General features: G+C 47.2%; 2 protein-coding genes across 5 annotated transcripts in view; one reads left to right on the top strand and one right to left on the bottom strand.

Moving 5' to 3' along the window:
• The first annotated feature begins 2,090 nt into the window (after nucleotides 1-2,090).
• PRXL2B (peroxiredoxin like 2B) lies at nucleotides 2,091-21,041 on the top strand. The gene is made up of 7 exons (XM_083513324.1): nucleotides 2,091-2,242; nucleotides 6,253-6,457; nucleotides 8,291-8,342; nucleotides 9,465-9,528; nucleotides 15,288-15,363; nucleotides 18,030-18,148; nucleotides 20,844-21,041. Exons 1-7 carry the CDS (start codon nucleotides 2,183-2,185, stop codon nucleotides 20,868-20,870), a joined length of 603 nt encoding a protein of 200 aa, XP_083369450.1. The 5' UTR covers nucleotides 2,091-2,182; the 3' UTR covers nucleotides 20,871-21,041.
• A 1,539-nt stretch (nucleotides 21,042-22,580) lies between these two features.
• The window catches only part of MMEL1 (membrane metalloendopeptidase like 1), a 44,743-nt gene continuing 42,967 nt past the window's right edge, over nucleotides 22,581-24,356 (bottom strand). For all 4 annotated transcript variants that reach the window (XM_083512990.1, XM_083512991.1, XM_083512989.1 and 1 more), the window contains exon 23: nucleotides 22,581-24,350. In XM_083512990.1, the coding sequence (XP_083369116.1) occupies nucleotides 24,251-24,350 (100 nt within the window). In that variant the 3' untranslated portion in view covers nucleotides 22,581-24,250. The remainder of the gene's footprint in view (nucleotides 24,351-24,356) is intronic.

The raw sequence follows: 24,356 nt of genomic DNA on the forward strand, positions 1-24,356 counted from the left end.
CTTATTGAAATTACCAATACTGTATTGTGTCTTTTTTTGGCCTGTTTTTTGCTTTTACACCATTTCTTCTTATTTTGTAAATAATATTTTGTAATTTGAAGTAAACTAGTCTTTTTTTAAAAAATGAAAAAAACAACTACAACAACTTGATTCATATTTTCTGTGTGGCTACGATACTCCCAGGAAAGACAGCTTCATGTTCTTTTAATGGTAATCTTGAACATTCTGATCGCCCAGATTCCTATTTAGCTACCAGGATGAGAACATTGGGTTGTATCCAATGTTAGATCTACTCAGAGTAGAGCCATTGGCAGTAATGAAGAGACTGAGTTGGAGACAGGGTTGGGGGAGAAATTCAACTCATTTGCATGTAAAGCAAATTCTACCAAATTTGCACATTCCAAAACATCATGAGAACCTTTGAAATTTCCACATATCTGAATTTTGCAAAGCAGTTCTCCAGCCTTGCAATGTTTACAAGAATGTGTACACCAGAGGAAAGTGCGGGGAAAAATAACCTATCAGTGAAAGTAACATACTAAAATACATTACATTAGGCGCAATTGCTGGCAAAAATATCTGCCTTAGTCAAAACTATGTACAAAAATGCATTTATTAAGAGAATCATATACCGTAATTGTAGAGTCAGAGAAGTCCTCAAAGGTGATCTAGTCCAGACAGAGTCTGACTCGGGCAGAATAGAGTAGAAGAAATTTGCACTGAAATGCTGATGAATTTTCAGGAGGATTTAAAAACCAATCAACCACAAATTGCTGCAGAAATATGGAGAACTGAATTTAAGAACTGGCTAAGTAACAGAGTAGCTGACCTCCTCTGGGAATTGACAGTGTCCCGTTATTGGTGCTGCTGGTGAGGACTAGCTGGTTAGCATTGACCCACAACAGGGCCTTCCTGGTAGTGGCTCCCCATTTGTGGAATACCCTCCCTGCTGAGGTGCATCTGTCACCCACATTATTAACTTTCAGGCCTGTCGCACAAACACACAAAGAGAAGTAGCCCAGAAGCTCCATCTTCAGCTTCTACAAACTGGGCTGGCAGAGAACCAGAGCAGCGCACCGAAATGCCGTTTACCTTCCCGCCAGAGCAGTACCTATTTATCTACTTGCACTTTGATGTGCTTTCGAACTGCTAGGTTGGCAGGAGCAGGGACCCAGCAACGGGAGCTCACCCCATCACGGGGATTCAAACCGCCGACCTTCTGAACAGCAAGTCCTAGGCTCTGTGGTTTAACCCACAGCGCCACCTGCGTCCCCTATACAGCACTAAACTGTGACCCTAATAACATTCCCCTTTACCCAGCCATTTGATGGTTGAAATATATTGGGCTGTATCTAGAGGATTGCACCTCCTCTATGACTGCACGCCCCAGCTTCTGGGCTTCTACCCAGAAGTCGCCACCACTGCCACTGTTGTTGGTCACATCCACCCTATGCCATTAAAGCAGTAAAGACTCGCCTTCCTGGGTGGTTTTAAAGCAAAGTTTGCTGTCGTGTGTGAATGAGATTCCTGCATTGCAGGGAGTTGAACTAGATGACCCTCAGGATTCCTTCCAAGTCTACGGTTCTATGCTTCTACAGTACTTTCCCCAGAAAACCCTGGGAACTGTAGTTTGATAAGGGTGCTGGGAATTGTAGTTCTGCAAGGAAACACTGGTGGAGGAAGAGGGGTGCAGGGGGAGTGCACCGCCCCCGGCAGCGCGATCCCGGTGGGGTGCCATCGCAGCTGCCCCCCAGCCTGCGCTGGAGCCACACCCCCGCAGGTGGCATGCCACGCCCCTGGGATACGTGCCAGCCCCGCCCCCGCCTGCTCTCCGCCCCCAGATGTCGGATCATGAAGCTCCGCCACTCCGCCTGTCCTTTGCCCTGCTAACCCGCTTCTGCCCCTGCACAGCTCTCAACATGCAGCTAACAGCTCTTTCTGCCGCCACCAGATGCTTCTTAATATCTATGTTCCTCTTGGGGGGGGGGAGAGGGAGTTATCTCCTCCGTGTCTGGAGCTGCTGGCTAGCTCCGCCCAGGTTATGCATATGCATAAGGAGTCCTGGAGGAGGGAGAGTTGCAGAAGCCAGGGGGCGTGGCTTTTCTATCAGCTGACGCTGAGCCCATAAAGGGAAAGGGAGCGCGAGACCCAGGGAGAAGGGTGCAGTTTGAGAAGAGCAGAGATGGCGGTGGATTTAGCCAAAGTGGGAGCCAACACGCTGAAGCATGCAGTCAGTGGGGAGGTGAGACCCTTTACATAAGACGGCGGGGCGCGTGTGTTGCGATTTTGTAATTCCGCAGCTGCATAGCATACGGTGCGATCTGGCAAGTCGCTTGAAATTCTCAGATACCTGCATGGAAAAGCGTTGTGGTTTTGTAACTGCCTAGATATTCCGAGCTCTTGCCTTGCGCTCAGCCAGCCTGGTCGCCCCTCAAGAGTCCTGGGAGAAACGCTGTTGTCGTCGTCTCTTCTGCTGCTGCTTGATCCTTTTTAACGAGAGGTCCTGCTGGGGGCTGAAGCCAGAACCTTTGCATGCAAAAGGCATGAGCTTTGCTGCTGGACTCTGGTTTAACCAGCTAACCAACTGAGCTATTCGTCTCCCATTTCTAAGAGGTTGTTGTGCGCTGTCTTTGGGCGTCTTCAGCGCAGAACTGACATGCTCTTTGCTTTAAGGGGGCAGGGAGCAGTGATGGAAGCGGATCGGGGAGAGGGTTTGAAACAGGTCCACTCTGCAGGGGTGGCTTAATTTGGTTGCTTTCTGATCTTTCCTCCAGAAGAGGAAAGGAGGCTGTGCGTTGTATCTGCTGGTTAGCTAGCTGTACTGGAACGACGTGACATCTTTTATTTTATTTTTAGCAAACCTAGCATCCTGCTATCCTCATTATTCTGCACTCTGGCGGGTTAAAAATCACTCTGTGTGGTCTGACTCACCAACAGTCCTAAGGGCCAATTAGTTTTATTCCCATATTTCAGAAACTTCTCTGGTGAGTGGTTGTAGGGCTGAGAGAAGCTTTCCTTATAATGGGTGAGATCTGAAATCTGGGCTTTGTGAATGATAGTTCCAAAACGACATGTTGCGCTTGGTTAATAATGCAACCATATCTGTCTTGGTTCAGGCTTATGCCCTGCTAGTTAAGTGAGGTTTACTTCTAGATGAGTGTGTGTAGGATTGCAGCCTTTTGCCTGCTCTAGGGGCCATAGAGAAAGAATAGAGACTGAGATAACTTTATCACTTAATTCACAGTATCACGCTGGTATAAGCTTATGCTATACTGAGTTTGACCCCTGCTGGAAACTTCATTATTTCAGCAAGCCTACCCAAACATATGATTTAGCTGCCTATATTTGTTGTGAAAGTTTTACAGATGTTATATGTATTTTAATTATTATATTTGTGTGTGGTTTTTAAATAGCTTTACCAATTTTGGCTGTGTTCTGTCCAGTTTTTATATATACCACATAGAGGGGTCTAAATATTATAATTATAATTAAATATAAGTAATGATTAATTATTAATTAAATTAATAATTAATAATTATAATAATTTAATTATTATAATTATAAACCTCTCTAAATCAATGAATCAAAAATATGTGAGATTAATGCCCATTATTCCCTGGTTTACCCTTTCTTCTGTGGTTTCCCATTGTGTCTGTTTCTAGATTGTATCCCCTTGGAGACAGAGACTTGTTTTCTCAAGTGCCATGTAGATGCTGCCGCAATTATAAATGCAATTTTCTTAAGAGTATTTCTTATTTGTCCAAGGATGCATTTGAGGAATGTCTCAAATGAGTTACCTTCTTTTACTGTCCTTTCCAAACTTTTTTCTGACTCTTAAAGCATATTGCATGCAGCATTCCAAGTGCAGTTGTACCCTAGATCTGTACAAAGGCATTAAGAATCATAGTATTGTGGAATTGGAATAGACCCCCAAGGGACATCTAATCCAACCCCTTCAATGCAGGAATCTTTCACCCAAGGTGGGACTCGAACCCACAACCCTGAGATCCAGAGTCTCATGCTCTACTGACTGAGCTATCCCTGGTCTTCCAAGAGAGCTGTCTATGATCCTGGCAGTTTTATTTTCAACACTTGTCCTAATGATCCCTGGTCCTCTTGAGCCGCAGGTCTTGGAGATGGATATTGGAAGAGGGCTATACATTTCGCACCCTGCTTGGGTGCACAGAGGCCAAATACAGTCCCAGGTGGTGTGATACTACCAAGGTCAGATTTCTTAAATCATGATTTGCAAAGATGCCCTTTCTCAATAGAGAGAAAGCATATGCCTTAATTAGCACCGCTCCTACTTTCTACTTACATAGAACACATGGTATTTACCTTGTTTGGTACATACTATTTGGAAAAACAAGATCTGTAGGGCACAATCATGCAATAAACCAGTGGTGCAGAACATCTGGCTTGTTGGCTTAATTAGACCCACTAGGCCTCTTGAGTTGGTCCACTTGGCTGGTGGTTGTTGTTGTTTTGCCAAGCCATTATGCCTGCCCTATACCTAACATACCTGGGATGCGGGTGGCACTGTGGGTTAAACCACAGAGCCTAGGACTTGCCGATCAGAAGGCCAGCCTAGCAGTTTGAAAGCACGTCAAAGTGCAAGTAGATAAATAGGTACCGCTCCAGTGGGAAGGTAAACGGCGTTTCCGTGCGCTGCTCTGGTTCGCCAGAAGCGGCTTAGTCATGCTGGCCACATGACCCGGAAGCTGTACGCCGGCTCCCTCGGCCAATAAAGCGAGATAAGCGCTGCAACCTCAGTCAGTCACGACTGAACCTAATGGTCAGGGGTCCCTTTACCTTTATACCTGACATGCCAGCTGCAGAGCTGATGATGGGGATCGACTGAAAGGGATGTGCAGGCACCATCTATCAGCTGATTGGTGCCTGGGCAAAGCCCTGCATGTACCAAGACCTGTGCATTCCTCAGTCTGGCCTTCCTTGGTCACCACTAAATAAAACATTGCCTGTGAAATCCATCTGGGGACACTCCTGCCTGTTACGTCAGAGTTTTGTAGGTCTAGTCTTGTGAGTTGTGCTTTGACCATCTGCCAGGCTGTTGCTTGAGCTGCCGTTGTCAGGATTTCACAGTTTGTCAACACCGCATCCCAGCAATTACCTTCCCACTCTTTCAGTCTAAAGCTTGGGATCCCTTTCAAAACGAGGATACTGCAGAGCAGGACTGGGGAATCTCTTTGGCTCTGCAAGCCTGATTCTTCTCTGTCCTGACCACTGTGGGCCAACGTTGGCAGGCGGCAGGGAGAATCCACACGTCACCCACCTGATGTTGTGAGGATCCCAGGTGATGATGGACAGGTGGTTTGTCCTGCCCACCTGTCAAAGTCCTTGTTTCCATGCTGTAACACTACCTATGTCACAGGTGATGTCAAAGTGGGGAGCCCTTTCCCTTCCAAATGTCAGACTACATTTGCCATCAACCCTGACCATTGGCCATGCTTGCTGGGGCTGATGGGAGCTGTAGTCCAACAATATTTGGAGAGCCAAAGGTTCTGCATATAAACCTTGGTTTAAGCGGCACCTTCCACATGAAGCCTTTGGTTTTTTTCCTCCATAATTGTGAGGCTGAGGCTCAACAGCTTAGTACATGCTTTGGATGCAGAAGGTGCCAGGTTCAGTCCCTGGAATCTCCAGGGAAAGACTCCTGTCCATGCAGATCTGCTGTCTTGTCAGTGAGTAGACAACATGGAGAGGCAAAGTCTGTCCCTGCACAAGGCAGCTTCCTATGCACCTTCAGGCCAAGGGTTCAAGGGAAAGAATATCTGCTTGCATGTATGGTTCAGTGCCAGGCAGCTCCAGGTAGGTCTGGGATAGATTGAAGCTATGAGCCATAGCTAGTCAATGTAGGCCTACCATGATGCTCTTCAGATGTTACTGGGCTCCAACTCTCATCATCCTCAGCAAGAATGGCCAATGGCCAGGATGATGGGAGTTGTAGTCCAGAAACTACTAGAGAGCCAGGATGATGGGATTTGTAGTCCAGAAACTTCTGGAGGGAGCCAGAACCAACAATTCTGTGTTAGATGGACTCGGTGGAAGACATCTTCCTACATTTCTCAGGTGTCTGAGAAATCTGGCTCTGCAAAAAATAAGGATCAAGCCCCTGTTATGCCCACTTTATTATCCAATAGCTCTTTTGCTGGGCATTCAAGCCTCATCATGTTCCACAAGAAGGAATCTTGCATGAGCAACAACTTTTATGATCTTGTCTGGTTTTTCCAGGTGGTGGAGCTGAGGAGCATTTGGAGGGACTGTCCTTGTGTGGTGCTGTTCTTGCGCCGCCTCGGGTGCCAGGTGTGCCGCTGGATTGCCAAGGAAACCAGCAAGCTGAGAGAGGTGCTGGAGAGTAACGGTGTCCGCTTAATAGGTGTTGCGCCAGAAAGCCTAGGCCTGCAGGAGTTTCTGGAGGGAAATTACTTTGCGGGAGGTAGGTCTTGGATCATAGGAGCCCCATGAAGGAAGGGGGAGAGAGACATTTTGTGGAGTGCTTAAGGCAGGCATGGCCAAACTTGGCTCTCCAGCTGTTTTGGGACTACGGTTCCCATCATCCCTGACCACTGGTCCTGTTAGCTAGGGATGATGGGAGTTGTTGTCCGAAAACAGCTGGAGGGCTGATATCTTATGACTGATATCAATCATAAGATATCAGTCAAATCAAAAATTAAAAAAAGGAATGGAAATGTTTCGAAGATTATATGTTAAAATATTGTTCTCAGAAAGATATGCTAATATGCCTAGAATAAAACTGTAAAGTATATCTATGAATTGGAAAAGAGAAGAGATAAAAGAAATACAAAGCATGATACATTTGGAGAATGCAAAGATAAAGGTGGAAATAGAGATTCAAAGAAGTAGAATTGTGGCGGAGGGAAGCTGTGGGTGGGGGGAATATTATATGATAAGTATGTAATATTTGCTTTTAATATTTTTGGAGTGTCTTCAATCTATTCTTTTGTTGTTTTTTTTTTCTGTACTACTTATTTAAACAAAATAAATAAAATTGAACAAAAGAAAAAAAGGGGGGGGGGAACAGCTGGAGGGCCAAATTTGGCCATGCCTGACTTAAGGGAACCTGCTGTTTGATAGCTGAGCACACGGTCTCTCCTTTGTTTGGAGATGTGTTGAAGCAGACGTTGGAAGTATAACCAATCAGGAATGCCGCAAGCAAAGGTTGGATGGCTAGCCAATTGGGGATGTTGTAAGCAGAGGTTGGCTAGCTAGCCAGTCAGGGATGCTGTGGCAGCAGATATCCCTTCCAACTCGATTACATATGCCTCTACTGACATGCCACTCGTATAGGGAAGGATTGGCTTACAGCCCACCAAGCTAACTGCTGGCTGCCCCTGCCCACCTCGACTCAAAGCAAGAATGCAGAAGTTTGACTGTCCAGCCAGTCATCCTCTGTGCCTGGCATGTGAGCAGAATCTGCCTTGCTAGACCTGTGCAAGGTTGTCGGAAACCGCCACTCCACATTAACATTGTATGGAACGGTTTTGTTTGTTTTTAGTCTTAACTTATGTGTAAGAATGGGGCCCTTCAGATCTTGTTGGAACTCCAGCTCCCATCATCCTCTGTGAACTGGGGATGGTGGGAGTGGGAGTCCAACAATATCTGGGAAGGCCACAGGTTTCCCATCTTGTGTGAAATTGTGTTGGCTTTGTGTTTCTTAAAAGGTGGGTGCCTTTGTGACTCTCTCCTGTCTTTTGAGACAAAGACGTCTAGCGTATAAATTGAGTCCAACAAATGCAACGGTTTGCATCCAGCTAAGCTCAACTCCGAGTAGGCCCCTTGAAATTAATAGACCTAAGTTGTTTATTTTTATTTAGAGCGTTTATGCCTCGTTCTTCAGCTGAAAAAGACTACCAGGGGGGCTTACGTACTGCCAGTAAAACAAAACAGCCCTTGCCCACAGGCTTGGAATCTGAAAAAAAAAATGACAGAAAAGGAAAAAGGGACAGGGAGGGAAGAGGAAACCAAACAAACCCAGGTACCAGTTCTTAAATAGTAGCTCTTGTCATGAGCGGCTGACACAGAAACAGTTCAGGGGATAGGAGATGACTGATGGAACTGGACTTTCAGGAAAGCAGATAGAATGGACCTGTTTATTATCTCTTTCCCACTGAGGCAGCATGGCAGCAGTTAGTCATCATTAATTCCCATGGGTCTACTCTGAGTAGGAGTAACAACGGATGCTCCTCCAGGCTTTTAGATGGCAGGAAATGTTAGTTTTTGCATTGAGTAACTTCTGGTTTTCTTTCAGAACTCTATCTGGATGAAACCAAACAGTGCTACCAAGATCTCGGATTCAAAAGGTTTGTTGCATTTTTAGCATGTGTGTTTGTGGACTTGGAAAGTCCCATTGAGCATTATTGTTCTTATTAGTTACACACCGTAAGGTTCCAGGGCAGGTTACAACATTAAAACACAACATTGAAAACAGTTTGAAACATCTTACAATCACTAAAATAAGGTGAGTCATAAGAATCGAGCATTTGTCTCCCTATTAAGTTAAGGTTACCAGATTTTTTCAAAGAATCCGGGGACACTTGTTTTTGAAAATAAATAAAATTATTTTTAAAAAGTTATTACTTCTTAATTATTATTTTTAAATATCTTCTCTTCTGTGGTCTCCTCTGTTGTGCGGCCTTCCTCTGGGCCCCAGCCTGCTCTCTAGGAGCGCTAGCCACCATGGAGTAGGCTCAGGTCGGGCCTGGGCTCGGGCACGTGTCCTTGCCCTCCCGGTGCTCTCCTATCTTTTCTCCTCAGCAGCTGCAGCGGCGTGGCAAAGTCGGGGCTTCCCTCTTTTTTCTCCTTCCTCTTTCTTTCTCTCTCTTCCTTCTCCTTCTCCTCTCCTCCGTCTCCCTGCATCAGCTCTGGGGTTTTTCCTGGCCCCAGAGCGTCACTGGGCAGTCGGCCGGGTGGCCAGGCGCTCTCACTCCCGGCTCAATTTGGGTTACCATCGGTCCATCTAGCTCAAAACTGTCTATGCCAGCCTTTCTCAACCTGTGGGTCCCCAGATGATGTTGAACTACAACTCCCATCACCCCTAGCTAGCAAGGCCAGAGGTTAGGGATGATGGGAGTTGTAGTCCAACAACATCTGGGGACCCACAGGTTGAGAACTGCTGGCCTATGCTAGTGTTTCTCAAACTTGGGTCTCTAGCTGTTGCCGGACTACAACTCCCATCATCCCTGACCGCTGGTCCTGCTAGCTAGGGATGATGGGTGTTGTAGTCCAACAACAGCTGGAGACCCAAGCTTGAGAAACACTGGTCTACACTGACTGGCAGTGTAGGACATTCCCAGTGTAGGACATTCCCAGCCCTATCTAGAGATTCTTAGGATCGAACCTGGGACCTTCTGCCACCACTCTTGAAAATAATGTTCCACCTGTGTCCCTAATGTTTTGACTCTAACTTGCCTTCCTCCTTTTAGGTACAATGCTTTAAGTATAGTCCCTGCAGCTCTGGGGAAGCCTGTCCGACAGGTCATCACAAAGGTCAGTTGGTGAAGACTGTTGCCAGCAGAGGAACAGTTTGACATCCTTTGGGGTTGTTAGTTACATTGGATGATGCCCTACATGAAATTGAAGGACCGTGGTCCGCCTAGCCTGTGCTGTTTGCACTAGCTGCGGTGAATTTGTGATCCCCTCCAGACAGCTCTCAAGGAGGATACAAAGCGGGATGGGTGAAGGGTGTAGCTTGGGAGAGCTCTGTGAAGGGAACCTGAGCTTACAGGGTTAAACAGCTCAGAGTGTACGCCCTGCCTACTGTTGGGAGGGGGGAGACTCCACGTCAGTTCCGAGTCTCTCAAGTCTTTGTTCTGACTCTCTACTTTCGCTTTTGAGGAGAGTGGACGTGTTTTCACGATGCTGTTCAACAATGGATAGTTTGCTGTAAATAAAACTGCTTTTAGCTGCTAAGATCCTGAGTGGACTTTATTTGGGCACACTGAAGCAAGCACTGGAGTTTTTGGAGCTTTCTCTTGCCGCTGCTGATCTCTGCGTTTTGCTCAGAACATCGGAATGTGGCCTTTGAAGTCTGGGGCCTGGCCACGAGAGCAGCCGAAGCGGGCTGGACGCCAAGAATTTATCTGATTTATCTGAGCAATAAATCAATCACATGTCATCAGGTTATGGACGTCAGTTACTGCAATTAGAGAAAGCTTTGAAGTGCTGTGTGCTGAGAAGCTGCTGTTTTTGCTGCCGGAGGCAAAGGTCCTGCTTTGAGGCTCTGCCTGGGAGAAAGCAGGGAGGCTGGCTGCAATGCTGTGTGCTGCAAAGGGACACTGGTTGCCTCTCCGTTGAAGCTGGCTGGTACGCGTGAGTACTTCAAAGCCCCAATGGGAGCACTGGGGGAGGAGATGGCTGAGCTCCAGGACTTTTATGATGTCCCATTTGAAAAGCTCACAGCCCAGTCCTGGGATATCTGGTCAAGAAGAGTAAGGGGGTGGTTTTTGGCCACAGGGCTCTGGAGTATAGCCCAGAGGGAGCCGGCCCCACCCATGCCTGTTGCTGCTGAAGATGGCGCAGCAGATCTGGAGGCTGCTTTGCTGGAAGATAGAGAGCAGAGAATGCAAAGAGAGCTCTGCATGTTGAGAGCAAGTGTGGACGCTATGCTGTTGCCCCACCTGGAGGGCGTTGAGTCGGCTCAGGCCGCCTGGCAGGTGCTGAGGAGTCTGTGTGATAGCTCAGCAGGAGCCCAGGGCCGGGAGGAAGCCGAGAGCAGGGAGGAAGCTGAGAGCCCAGAGGGGGCTGCTCGCCATGTTCCTGAAGTTACAGCTGGGAGTAGCTGCTTTGTCTCCGAGGGGCCGCGTGATGTTGAGGCCCGCAACCAGAGTGCTGGGGAGCGTGCAGGCCCAGGCTGTGCACCCAAAGGTGGGGGTGCTGGGAACAAAGGAATGGCTGAAGAGGGAGCTGTGAGAGCTGTTGCTACGCGTCGCCGCTGTTATCGCTGTGGCTCCCCCTCCCATCTGGTGAGAGAATGTCCAGTGGAGGCACAGGAACAGCCGAAGGCCGTCTCCTGTAGCAACCAGATAAAGGGCTCTTCTTCAAAGCGTGGGAAAGGCAAGCCGAAGGCAGCTGGCAGAGACACTGAACATAAACATTTGGCAGCATCTATGGCTACAGTCAAGAGTTGTCAACAGGATGCTGTGCTGACTTTTGTCATAGACAGTGGAGCTTCCCATCATCTAGTGCCATCTGCAGGATTCCTAGAGAACTGCACCTCTGTAACTTCTGGGAAGACTGTCTGTTTAGCAGATGGGACTAGACACCCGCTCACGCAAACTGGCTCACTGTTTTGTTCTTTCTTACAGGATTCAATCCAGGCTTATGTTGTTCCAGGACTGTCTTGCGCGTTGCTGTCTGTCAGCGCACTTCTTGCTGAGAACTACAGAGTGTGTTTTGAAGACAATAAGTGCTCTATTTCTAAGAATGGACAGCACCTAGTCAGTGTTGAATGTAAAGACAGGTTGTTTGTATTGAATGCTTCTTTTGCAGGTCCAGGTGACACGGAGGAGGCTCAAGCACAGTGTGCCAACGTTCCAGTTCATGATGCGTGTGCTCACCTCTGGCACAGACGCATGGCACACGTGTCCTGGGGGTCAGTGAAAAAGATCCCGGAGTGTACGCAAGGGTGCAAAATGAAATCATGTGCTAAGTTTCTAGATTGCAGAGCTTGCAAGTCCGCAAAGGTGAAAACGTGCACATACCCTAGGTCTGAGAGGGTGACCACTAGGGCTTTTCAGTTAATTCATGCAGATTTGTCTGGGCCGATGGCTGTGACCAGTATGGGAGGAGCTAAATATGCGCTGGTTCTGATTGATGACCATACGCGCAACTCCTGGTCCTTCACGATCGGACACAAAAGTGAAGCTGCACCGCTAATCAAAGACTGGATTGCGGCTGTGGAACTGCAGTTTTCCACACGGGTGCAAAACTTTCAGAGCGATCGGGGTGGGGAGTTCACCGGGTCTGCACTGCAAAGTTTCTTCCGCAAAAAGGGGATTCAACACAGGTTGACTTCTCCGCACAGTCCCCAACAGAATGGGATTGCGGAAAGACGGAACAGGACTCTAGGGGAGATGTCCGCAGCTCTTTTGTTTGATGCCGGGCTCCCACAGCGTTTTTGGGGAGAGGCTTGGCGAACGGCCAACTTTATTCTGAACAGGTCGTTCAATTCTGTGGTAGGTGACACCCCGTACTTTTTGCTGCATGGAAAGAAACCGAAAATACACTATTTTCGTGTATTCGGTTGTGAAGCGTGGGTTTTGATACCAAAAGCCAAACGCAAGAAAGGTGAACCCAAGTCCCAAAAGATGATTTTTTGTGGGTATGAGCCAGGGACCAAGGGTTGGAGGTTTGCGTATCCGTCAGGGAATCAGTCCAGGATTCTGCTCAGCAACAGTGCTGAATTCTGTGAGCAGAGTGGCTGGGCAAGGATACATGGGAACCCTGACATCCTGTCAGAGAGTCTGCTTGACTCTGCTGATGAAGAAGAGGAAGAGGTTGAACCTGCAACTGAGGCTCAGAGTCCAGAGCCAGTGCAGGCAGAGGGGAGAACTTCTCCCAAGGCTGTGAAGATTGAGCAACGCAGTGCTCCATCTTCCCCCACAGGTTCGGCTGAGAAGTCCAGAAGGCGCAGTAAGTCAGAGGGGGAGCTCTCTGATGCCAAGGACGTTCTGGCTGGCCCTAGTGGGTCAGAGGGGGTTCCTGAAGTAGTGCTGCGTCGATCAGCTCGGACGACCAAGGGGAAACCTCCTGATAGGTTTGCCGTCACTAGCGTGTGGGTCGGAATGGCACAGTGTGAACCCGAGAGTTTTGAGGATGTTCAGAAACTGCCTCAGGAAGAAGCCAGAAAATGGCATGAGGCGATGCAGAAGGAGATGAACTCAATGGAGTCTTTAGGTGTGTTCTCCCTCACGAAGTTGCCGGTGGGCAAAAAGGCAGTGGGTAGCCGCTGGGTTTACCGTCTTAAGCCCACAGCGACAGGAGAACCGCAGTATAAGGCCAGATTAGTGGCGAGAGGATTCACGCAGCGCAGGGGGTTGCATTATACGGAAGTTTATGCTCCCACCTGTAGGAGTGAATCTCTACGTTTGCTCTTGGCCATCGCTGCACAAAGAGGGTTGCTGGTGCATCACTTTGATGTGGACGTTGCTTACTTGAACTCAGACCTCCAGGAGGATCTGTACATGCTTCCTCCTCCAGGGTTTGAGGGCATTGAGCAAGGTACTGTGTGGAAACTTCACAAGTCAATTTACGGCCTGAAGCAGTCGGCCAGGAATTGGAACTTGTGCCTGAATGAAGCTTTGGAGAAGCTAGGTTTCAGGAAGAGTCTTGCTGACAGTTGCCTGTTCCTTAGAGGATCAGGAGACTCACAGGAACTGGTTTTGTTTTATGTTGATGACATCATCCATATTGGAAAGGCAGACAAACAGGTGCAGAAGTTTGCCAAAGAGCTTGGGAAACAGTTTCAGTTTAAGAACCTGGGTGCAGTAAAGATCTACCTAGGCGTCCAGATAGCAAGAACTGAGGATGGTAGCTTCTTGCTCAGTCAGAAAGGCAAGATTGAGCAGTTGCTTGAGAAGTTCAGAATGTCCGATTGTGCAGGAGTTCGGACACCCATGGAGACGAACTTCGTGAAAGAGAGCCAGCAAGCAGAAAGTGCAGAGTTCGAGAATGCTGAGCTCTTTCAGTCAGCTCTAGGTAGTCTGTTGTATCTATCCCAATGGAGCAGACCGGACATTGCCTTTGCTACCAACCTGCTAAGTAGGGAAGCGTCAAAGCCCAGTGTGAGTGCTTGGCACGGTATCAAGCGGGTACTGCGCTACCTGCAGCATACCAAAGACTTCTGTCTTAAGCTGCCAGCTGAAGGTGAGGCGAAGCTCACATGCTATGCGGACAGTGACTGGGCGAATTTGCAGGACCGCAAGTCTGTGTCTGGGTTGGTGGTAAAGTTTGGGAAGTCACTAATTGGGTGGAAGTCCCGGAAGCAAAGTCTCATTGCGCTGTCTTCTACTGAGGCTGAATTCAGTGCACTGTCAGATTTGTGCCGGGAACTAGAGTTCTATAGATGCTTGGTGCAAGAGATCTATGGAGATTGTAGCTTGCCCATCACGGTTTGGGAAGACAATCAACCTTGTTTGAAATTGGCTGAATCTGCGCAATTTAAGGCCAGAACCAAGCATCTGGACATACGTTTCCAAAATGTGTGTCAGAGTGTTCAGTCAGGTTTGATCCGGCTGAAGTATTGTGCCAGTCACAATAACTTGGCCGATGGCTTTACCAAACCTTTAAGCTTCCAGCGTCATGGGGAGTTTTGTGGTGGTTTGGAGTTGGGGGTAAGTTCTGTACATACTTTCCCCACAGTAGCGCAGGACGAGAGGGGGTGTGAAGGGAACCTGAGCTTACAGGGTTAAACAGCTCAGAGTGTACGCCCTGCCTACTGTTGGGAGGGGGGAGACTCCACGTCAGTTCCGAGTCTCTCAAGTCTTTGTTCTGACTCTCTACTTTCGCTTTTGAGGAGAGTGGACGTGTTTTCACGATGCTGTTCGACAATGGATAGTTTGCTGTAAATAAAACTGCTTTTAGCTGCTAAGATCCTGAGTGGACTTTATTTGGGCACACTGAAGCAAGCACTGGAGTTTTTGGAGCTTTCTCTTGCCGCTGCTGATCTCTGCGTTTTGCTCAGAACATCGGAATGTGGCCTTTGAAGTCTGGGGCCTGGCCACGAGAGCAGCCGAAGCGGGCTGGACGCCAAGAATTTATCTGATTTATCTGAGCAATAAATCAATCACATGTCATCAAGCTCCAGGGGCCTGATGGAAAGGCCAGGAGGGCCAGATGGGACTCCTGGGCTTGAGGCTTGGCATCCCTGTTCAAAGCCTTATTGGCAATTCCCAAACCACCAAGTCCAAGTGTGCTTGCCACTTTTCTGATTTGCTCTGCTGGCAAAAAGTATGTTTAAAGATTTTGGGGTGGGGAACAAGCAGCTCCTATTTCCACTGTGAGCCCCCTCAAACATTGCATTTAAATGGTCTCTGAAAGCACTGGAAAATGTCCCAGCTGAAACTTCTGGCCCACCATTTGGCCTCACCGTTGAGCTAGGGACCCTCCAGAAATCTGAAGGTTTGTCCTTAGACTTGGCCTCCAGTGGGACTTGGAGGATGCTGGGTAACTTCTGAAAGAGCCTCTTTAACGGATGGGGATTGGGGCCTGGGCTTTGATCTTCTTTTCCTCCTCACCCCCCCCTGCAGGCAAATGCCGTCGGTATTCAAGGCAACTTTTCTGGAGATCTTCTGCAGAGCGGTGGGACGCTGATAGTTGGCCGAGGTAAGGGGGCAACCTTCCACTGCCCTGGCTCAATTTCTGTTAATGGGGATTGGTTTTTTGCACATTGCAAAGACAACACAAATGGCTTAGAAAATATATAACATTAGCTTGTTTTGGGGAAAGGATGTAGCTCAGTGGTAGAGCATCTGATTTGCATGCAAAAGGTTTCAGGTTCAATCTTCAGTGCCTGCAGGTAGGGCTGGGAGAATAATTTTGCGTGACACTCTGGAGAGCTGCTGCTAGGGAAAAGTTGTGGAGAGTAGATATGAAATATAACAACAACAACAACAACAACAACAACAACAACAACAACAACAACAACAACTTATACCCCGCCCATCTGGCTGGGTTTCCCCAGCCACTGTGGGCAGCTTCCAACAGGAGATTAAAAATGCATTAAAACATCAGTCATTAAAAAACTTCAGATATCTTCTAAACGTCAGATAGTTGTTTATTCCTTTGACATCTGATGGGAGGGATTCCACAGGGTGGAATCCACTACTGAGAAGGCCCTCTGCCTGGTTCCCTGTAGCTTCACTTCTCGCAGTGAGGGAACCGCCAGAAGGCCCTCGGCGCTGGACCTCAGCGTCCGGGCAGAACGATGGGGGTGGAGACACTTCTTCAGGTATACTGGACTGAGGCCATTTAGGGCTTTAAAGGTCAGCACCAACACTTTGAATAGTGCTCAGAAACATATTGGTAGCCAATGTAAGTCTTTCAAGACCGGTGTTATGTGGTCTCGGCAGCTGCTCCCAGTCACCAGTCTAGCCTGTTACATGTTAGAATCATAGAATCATAGAGTTGGAATAGACCACAAGGGCCATCGAGTCCAACCCCCTGCCAAGCAGGAAACACCATCAGAGCACTCCTGACATATGGTTGTCAAGCCTCTGCTTAAATAGGAAAACTATTGGAAAATGATATACAGATGGTATTTAACAACTAATAAACTGGCCAAGATGTACAAGACACTATTAAAGTAAATGTTGGAAATGCAGAAGTCTGAAGGGCCGTTTTTTCATATGTGGTGGACTTGTAAAAAAAGCAACAGGCTTTTGGGAAGTGATACATAATGAATTGAAAAAGATGGTTAAAATAGTCACCCCCCCCAAAAAAAGCCTGAAGCATTTCTTTTGGGAATAATGGGGTAGGCCTCAAAAAAGTTGGTCAAAAGTTGTTTATGTATGCTGCTGCCGCAGCCAGAATTCCATATGCGCAGAAATGAAAGAAGTTCCAATGAAAGAGTGGGACTCTAAAACTATTGGACTATATGGAGATGGTAAAATGGATGGCAAAAATAAGAGACCAAAAAAGACGAAATATTTGTGGAAGAGCTGAGACCCTTTTCGGACGATCTGAGAAAGTATTATAGTCAAACAAAATTGTAGGCAGGACTGGAAATATAAGCAAAGGAATGAGAATGATAAAGGAATGTGATGTAATACTTATAGAAATAAGTATTACATTTGAGGCAGTAGATAAAGGATTTGAACAGAAACATCATGGAAATAAGGATGGGAGGTCAAAATGTGAAGGGAATATTGTATTGAAACTGAATAGAATTTTTTTAATTGTATGAAAATCGATAAAAAATTATGGGAAAGCTACTACTACCCATACTAGACAATTCTTAGCTTCTTTAATAAAATAATAATACAATAATAAATTTATTACTTATACCCAGCCCATCTGGCTGGGTTTCCCCAACCACTCTGGGCAGCTTACAACAAAAGATTAAAATACAATAATCCATCAAATATTAAAAATTTCCCTAAACAGGGCTGCCTTCAGATGTCTTCTAAAAGTCAGATAGTTGTTTATTTCCTTGACATCTGATGGGAGGGCTACTGGCTGGCTGCTGTGCAATAGAAGATGCTACCATAGACAGACCCAGCATGGTTCTTGAAAGATGTCCATTGCTCTCTTCCAGGAGCAAGATGATGGCAGAAAACATTTCACAGGAACTCTGGAATCTGCCTTATTTTTGTATATTTATTTAGAGCGTTTGTACCCTGCTCTTCAGCCAAAAAGGCTCCCAGGGTGGCATACACTAAATCAAAAGAAGACACTTCCTCAAACAAACAAACAAACAAACAAACAAACAAACAAACAACACACAAGGGAAAAGGGATGAGGAGGGAAGAGGAAAACAAAACTCAAAACACAGGCACCAGTTTCTAGACAGTTGTTCCTCTATGGAACTGCTGGCATAGTTCAGGGGCAGGAGGTGCCTGATGGAGGTGGTTCAAATGCAACGAGCCTTTTGCTTCCCATCTCTCCTGCTGAGGAAGCCTGGTGCCTCCAGATGACATTTAAAGGGAGAGGAGACCTGATGATGCATCCATCCAGCCTTGCATTGCCTACGGCCAGGCTTCCTCAAACTCGGCCCTTCAGATGTTTTTGGCCTACAACTCCCATGATCCCTTGCTAGCAGGACCAGTGGTCAGGAATGATGGGAACTGTAGTCTCAAGACATCTGGAGGGCCGAGTTTGAGGAAGCCTGGCCCACACTGACTGGCTCTTCAGAAACAGGACGTTCTCCCAGCCCTACTTGGAGATGCCAGGCATTGAACCTGCAACCTTCTACATGCAAAGCAGGGGCTAAGACTAGTGTTCCACAGCTAGTACCTGTTTACCTCTTCTCTCTCTTTCCCTTCTCATTCCAGGAGGGGAGAATCTGCTTTTGTATTCTGCTCAGGAGTCCCCTGGTGACTACCTTCCCTTGGAGTCTATCGTCACTGCCCTTGGCATCTCTGCAAATGTAGAAGAAGGAGCAAAGCCTCAGGTGAGCAGCTCTCTGTCTTAGAGATCACCCTTGGCTCCTTCCCTTCCTCCAAGGACTTTGGGGACAGCGTTTGAAACCAGTAGTCGAGGGGTGGAGCCAAATGAGGCCCTCTGCACTTCTTCCCCTGGCCCTTGGGCCCACCCATTACCAGCCATGCCATACACTCTCCTTGAGAGTGTACAGTGGTACCTTGGGTTAAGAACTTAATTCATTCTGGAGGTCCGTTCTTAACCTGAAACTCTTCTTAACCTGAAGCACCACTTTAGCTAATGGGGCCTCCCACTGCTACTGCACTGCTGCTGCGTAATTTCTGTTCTCATCCTGAAGCAACGTTCTTAACCTGAGGTACTATTTCTGGGTTAGCGGAGTCTGTAACCTGAAGAGTATGTAACCTGAAGCGTACGTAACCCGAGGTACCACTGTATATGCCTGGCAGAAAGGTTTCTCAAACTATGCTCATGCCTCTGGTCCCATCTACCATGAGCTTGTTGCCCTGGAAAGGTTGAACACACAGGATTGTGGCCCTTGGACTGGGAAAAGGTAACCCTGTGTACCTTGTGGCAGGGAGTTCCATAGTTTAACTATGTGCTGTGTGAAAGAAGTACATCTGTTTGTCCTGAACTGGCACTTCATCATACAAATTTACAGGACGGACACATTTGGAGTACTGTGTACAGTTCTGGTTGCCTGGTTGTTTTGAGACTACAATTCCCATCATCCCTGACCACTGGCCTGCTAGCTAGGGATCATGGGAGTTGTAGGCCAAAAACATCTGGAGGGCCGAGGTTGAGGAAGTCTGCTGTAGAGCTGGGAAATGTTCAAAAAAGGGCCACCAAGCTGATCAAGGGGATGAGAAAAATGTAGAACAGTATAGACTTCTTAGGTTAGGGAAAAGGCAAATCTGAGGCAATGTGATGATGAAATCATCGTACTGTAGAGTTGGAAGGGACCAGAAGAGTCATCGAGTCCAACCCCCTGCAATGCAGGAATATTTTGTCCAACGTGGGACTCGAACCCACAACCCTAAGATTAAGAGACCTATGCTCTGCTGACTTGAGCTGCCCAGGAGTGTTTTAAAGGTGTTTAAAATGATGCAAGGTGTAGGCAGGGAAGACTTCCCAGGGGGAGAGACTGAGAAGAAAGGAAAGCTCCCAGGTGAGAGCTGGGAGGGTCCACCATTTTCTGTGTGAGACAAGGGTTAAGAGCTACCTTTGAGAGAGGGCTCTGCATTTGCTTTTTCTTTCTCTGGTTTTGTTTTTATTTAGATGAGTTTATTTTCTTGTATGGCCCTCCCATCAGATGCCAACGAAATAAACAACTATCCGACTCTTAGAAGACATCTGAAGGCAGCCCCGTTAAGGGAAGTTTTTAATGTTTGAAGTTTTATTCTGTTTTTAAGGTTCTGTTGAAAACCACTCAGAGTGGCTGGGGAAATCCAGCCAGATGGGCGGGGTAGAAATATTATTATTATTATTATTATTATTATTATTATTATTATTATTTTATTTTTTATTATATCATGAAAAAGCTTTAATAAAACCTTAATGGAAAAAATAATAAATAAAATGATGCATTGTGTAGAGTAAGTGCAAAACAGTCCCCCCCCTCTCCCATAACGCTAGAACTTACAGACATTCAATGAAGTTGGAAGGTTCAGACAAAAGAAAATACTTCTTCACACAGTGCCTGGTTAAACTATGGAACTCACTCCCACAAAGTGTAGTGATGATTGCCAACTTGGACAGCTTTAAGAAGGGGACAAATCGTTGGAGAATGAGGCCACTAGCCACAATGACTACATGCTATCTCCTCTGTCAGAGGCAGTAAAGCTCTTAATACCACTTGCTGTGAAGTACAGAAGGGGAGAGTGCTGTTATCCTTAGGTTCTGCCAGCAGGCTTCCCTTCCCATGGGATACTGGACTGGATGAGCCATTGGCCTGATCCAGCTGCAAGGTTCTTACATTCATACCCCATCCCTACTGCAGACAGTCCTGAGCTATGTAGGCCCATGGTCCCAACTTGGTATAAGCCTAAGGCAACTTCCTATAGTAAAGGTAAAGGGCCCCTGACCATAAGGTCCAGTCATGGCCGACTCTGGGGTTGCGGCGTTCATCTGGCTTTATTGGCCAAGGGAGCCAGCATACAGCTTCCGGGTCATGTGGCCAGCATGACTAAGCCGCTTCTGGCAAACCAGAGCAGCACACGGAAACGCCGTTTACCTTCCCGCCGGAGCGGTACCTATTTATCTGCTTGCACTTTGACGTGTTTTCGAACTGCTAGGTTGGCAGGAGCAGGGACCGAGCAACGGGAGCTCACCCCGTCACGGGGATTTGAACTGCCGACCTTCTGATCGGCAAGTCCTAGACTCTGTGGTTTAACCCACAGCACCACCTGCATCCCTAAGGCAACTTCCTATACTCCCCTGTAAAAGGAGGGCTTCTTGAATCTGATGACGACTCTAGCAAATGTTCAATTGGAAACTAGGCTCTTCAAAATTAGGTGGTGAAACCTTGTGTCGACTTAATGCAGGTCACAGAGCAATTTTTAGCGAAGCTGAGACAGAAAAATAGATGGCGTTTTAAATCTGAAGATGCTAAATATACCAGGCATTGTGCAGGGATGGGCGGAGGGGAAGGGGCTGAGTATTTCTTTTGCAATAAACAATTGGACCAAATCCCTTTCTCTGTTCTGCAGTGCACCAGCGAGGCCTGTAGCAGATGAAGAAGAAAGCGACCAAACTGCTAACAGCCTCTTGTTCTCCTCCCCGTCTCCCCTTTTCACATTTCAAATGAAGACCAAGCTGTTTGTCATAGTAGAGTGATGATGTTCTGTCCCGTTTTGTAAATCTGCTCGATGAAGAATGAATAAACTTGTTACCAATTGGTTACCATGCTACTGGTGTTAATCAGCTGCTTTCGGGTTCAGGGAAGCACGATGTCCTGTGGTGTCGATCTCAACAACACATGATGTGCACTTGACGTGGAGCTTCCAATTTGACTGTCATTTTCAGGGACAATTGGTGGACTTGTGCGACATGGCACCCCGCCACTGCTCCTGAGAGATCTTGCTTCTCTAAGGGAACACACATGCAAATCCATTCCTGGTTCTCTCTCTTCCCACAGCTGCCCCCCATTTTCTGTGCATCCGAATTGAGAAAAGAAACAAGAGCAGCCTTTTTGTTAAGAATAATAATCTGAGTCTCCATAACACTGGGATATGGAGTCTTTGGTTGTCTCTACTGTACGTTGTTGGACTCGCATTCCCATCAGCCCCAGCCAGAGGATGGGCAGGGATGATGGATGCAGTATTCTAGCAACATGCGGAGGGTCCACAGCTGCCCCACCCCTGCTTTGATTTCTTGCTCATATACTACAAATGGGCCAGCGATCTTGCAAGGGGTTTCCCCTGCAACCTTTGCCTCCAGAGGTTTGAAGGAGAAGTTGGCCATTCTTGTGAGACATTGCAATCTTCTCTGCGGATTGCAAATTAGAATGTGTGGAGTGTTTCTATGGGAGAGGGCCACAGCTCAGTGGTAGAGGATATGTGCATAAAGGTCCTAGGTTCAATCCGCACCATCTTGAGATAGGGCTGGGAATGTCCCAAACCCTGGAGAGCTGCTGGCCATCAGTGGGAATAGTGCTGAGTTTGATGGTCCCAATGGCCTGACACAGGATAAGGCAGCTTCCTCTGTAGGTACAAGCTACAGGGGAAGAGGAATACAGTGAGTGTTGCAAAATACGCCTCCTTGTGCTCACTAAGGCTGGGTATGCTTCAGATGGGTATGTTTTGCCTGGAGAAGAGGAGATGTGGTATAATGACCATCTACACGTATCTGAAGGGTTGCCATGTGGAAGATGGAGTAAGCTTGTTTTCTGCTGCTCTGGAGGATGGGATACAAAACAGTGGATTCAAGTTACAAGGAAGGAGATCCCAACTAAACACTAGGAAGAACTTTCTGGTGGTAAGAGCTCTTTGACAGTGGAATGGGCTGCCTTGGAAGGTGGTGAATGACTCGCCTTCATTGGAGATTTTAAAAACTAAGTTACAGGGCTTTGGACTAGGGACCCTTCCAACTCAAGAATTCTATGGTTCTATAATAGTTACAACTGGCTTTGTGAAAATGGGGTGTTCAAGCATTCATTCCTTAGGCATTTGTTTGGGTTGGGGGCCGCATGCAGCAAGTGGTAGAGGACCTACTCTGCCTGTAAAAAGTCCCAGCTTCAATCCCTAGCTTCTCTAGGTAGGGCTTGGAAAGACCACCCTATTCCCTCATCTAACCTCAGAGGGCTACTGCAAATTGGTGCAGACCATGCTCTAGAAAGATATGGAGTGCTGCATTTGTGCTGCTGGGCCCTCTGGATGACGTGGAGTTTTTGTATTCCAATAAGCCAGTGGAAAGCATTTAAAAGAAAAGATGTGCCAGGGAACCAATGGATTTTAGCATCACTTTACAGCAAAAGCTGACAGGCTGAAAAGACAGTTCACCATATGAAAGCCAAGACATGTTGCTACCTTTCACAAGAGCTCATCACAATGCAAGCTGCGGGGAATTTCATGTCAGCGTACCGAGCCATTCAATCTACTGTTGGGTAGAGGGTATGGACGTTCCCTAACACCCCTCCCCCCGGCTGCTGTGCAGTCCCTCCAGTTGTTTTGGTTGGACTTGCATGGGTAGCACACCCTAACCCCCACCACCCCTCCTGGCTGGAAAAAAAAAGTCATGTAGAATTGCCAGGCAGGCTTGTGCAAGCACCTCTGGGCTATCCCAGTCCCCCTATCGGCAAACTCCGTTGCTGAGTGCCAGCAGGATTGCAGCTGAAAATGGGGCCACTGAGAATGGAAAATCATCAGAGGTGTTGACGGAAGTCAAAAATATTGTATAAGATGTGAAGATATGTTGTATGCCTGTTGGAACTGATATGTTAAAAAGTTAATAAAAATGTATATAGAAAAACAAAAAAACAAAAAACAAAATGGGGCCACTGAGAAGGAGGTCTTGGCATGCTTGAAACTCATGGTTTGCAGAAATAGAGTATATGTGTGTGTGTGTGTGTGTGTGTGTGTGTGTGTGTGTATGAACCTAATGGATGCAACCCTCCCTCACACATGCTGCAAAAACCTCCCAGCCCAATGTGGGCTGAGCAGGTTTGGGGATCATAGAGAGAGGAAAATAGGAAGAAAGGAAAAGAAACTGATAAGGGGGACGGAATGGAGTACCTGGAAGAGGACATGGCTGGCAAGCACCATGAAGTTAATGAGCTGTAGCGCAGTGGTAGAGCATCTGCTTTATAGGCAGATGGTCTCAGGTTTAACAGGCTATCAACAGTGGAAGTGACTGCTGCAGAAAATCAAAGGATCGTAGAGTTGGAGTGGGGCCTGAGGGTCATCTAGTCCAACCCCTTCAATGCTACGATTATTTTTTACTGGAGGTACTGAAGCAGGGAATCTGTCAGGGATGCTGGAATCGCATCCTGCAGAGCAGATTCTGTGCTGAGTAAGGAGGTTGGACTTGATGGTCTCAGGGATACATCCCCATTATTCTATGACTTATATGCATACTTGTCTGATTGAGAGCAAGGCTGTGTGCAAAAAAACAGCATTAATTGGGAATGAAATGAGATTGTGCAGCTAGGAGGAGCTGGTGGATCGATCCCATGCTCAGACAAAGATGAACACAGTAGCAGCATGGGGTGAGGGAGCCTCAATGATACTTTGCCAAACTTCCAAAAGGCGTAAGACATATTAAAAGTAATACTCCTTGCTGAAAAATAGAACCGTCTTTTGTTCTGAAGTAGCTAATCTTTTGAACCCTGATGTATCTTAATAACAGTCAATGTCTTGAGAGAGTCTTTTTTTTTCTTTCTTTCCTGAAGCAACACAGGTGGCATGTCAAAACACTAGTGCTTAGTCCACTTTGAGTCACCGCACTCACAACTGTAGCTTGACCCACCATTGCTGCGATAGTTGCACCGTAAACCGTGGCTGTGATTGAACTGGAGCAGGCAAGGGGAAGAGACAAAATAGACCACCAGGCACGTCATTGGCGAAACCCGAACAAATTCGGACAACGGAGGTCTGACTGTAGAGACCAAGTCCTTTGGCTACCAGATCCTGCATTTCTCAGCGGGGTGCATGGCAGTGCCCTTTTTGCAGTGAAACACTTCAGAAAAGGCTTCAAAGTTTTGCAAGGAGCCCATCACCCTAGGA

Source organism: Podarcis liolepis, assembly GCF_965112155.1.
Source record: "Podarcis liolepis genome assembly, chromosome: 7".
NCBI lineage: Eukaryota > Metazoa > Chordata > Lepidosauria > Squamata > Lacertidae > Podarcis > Podarcis liolepis.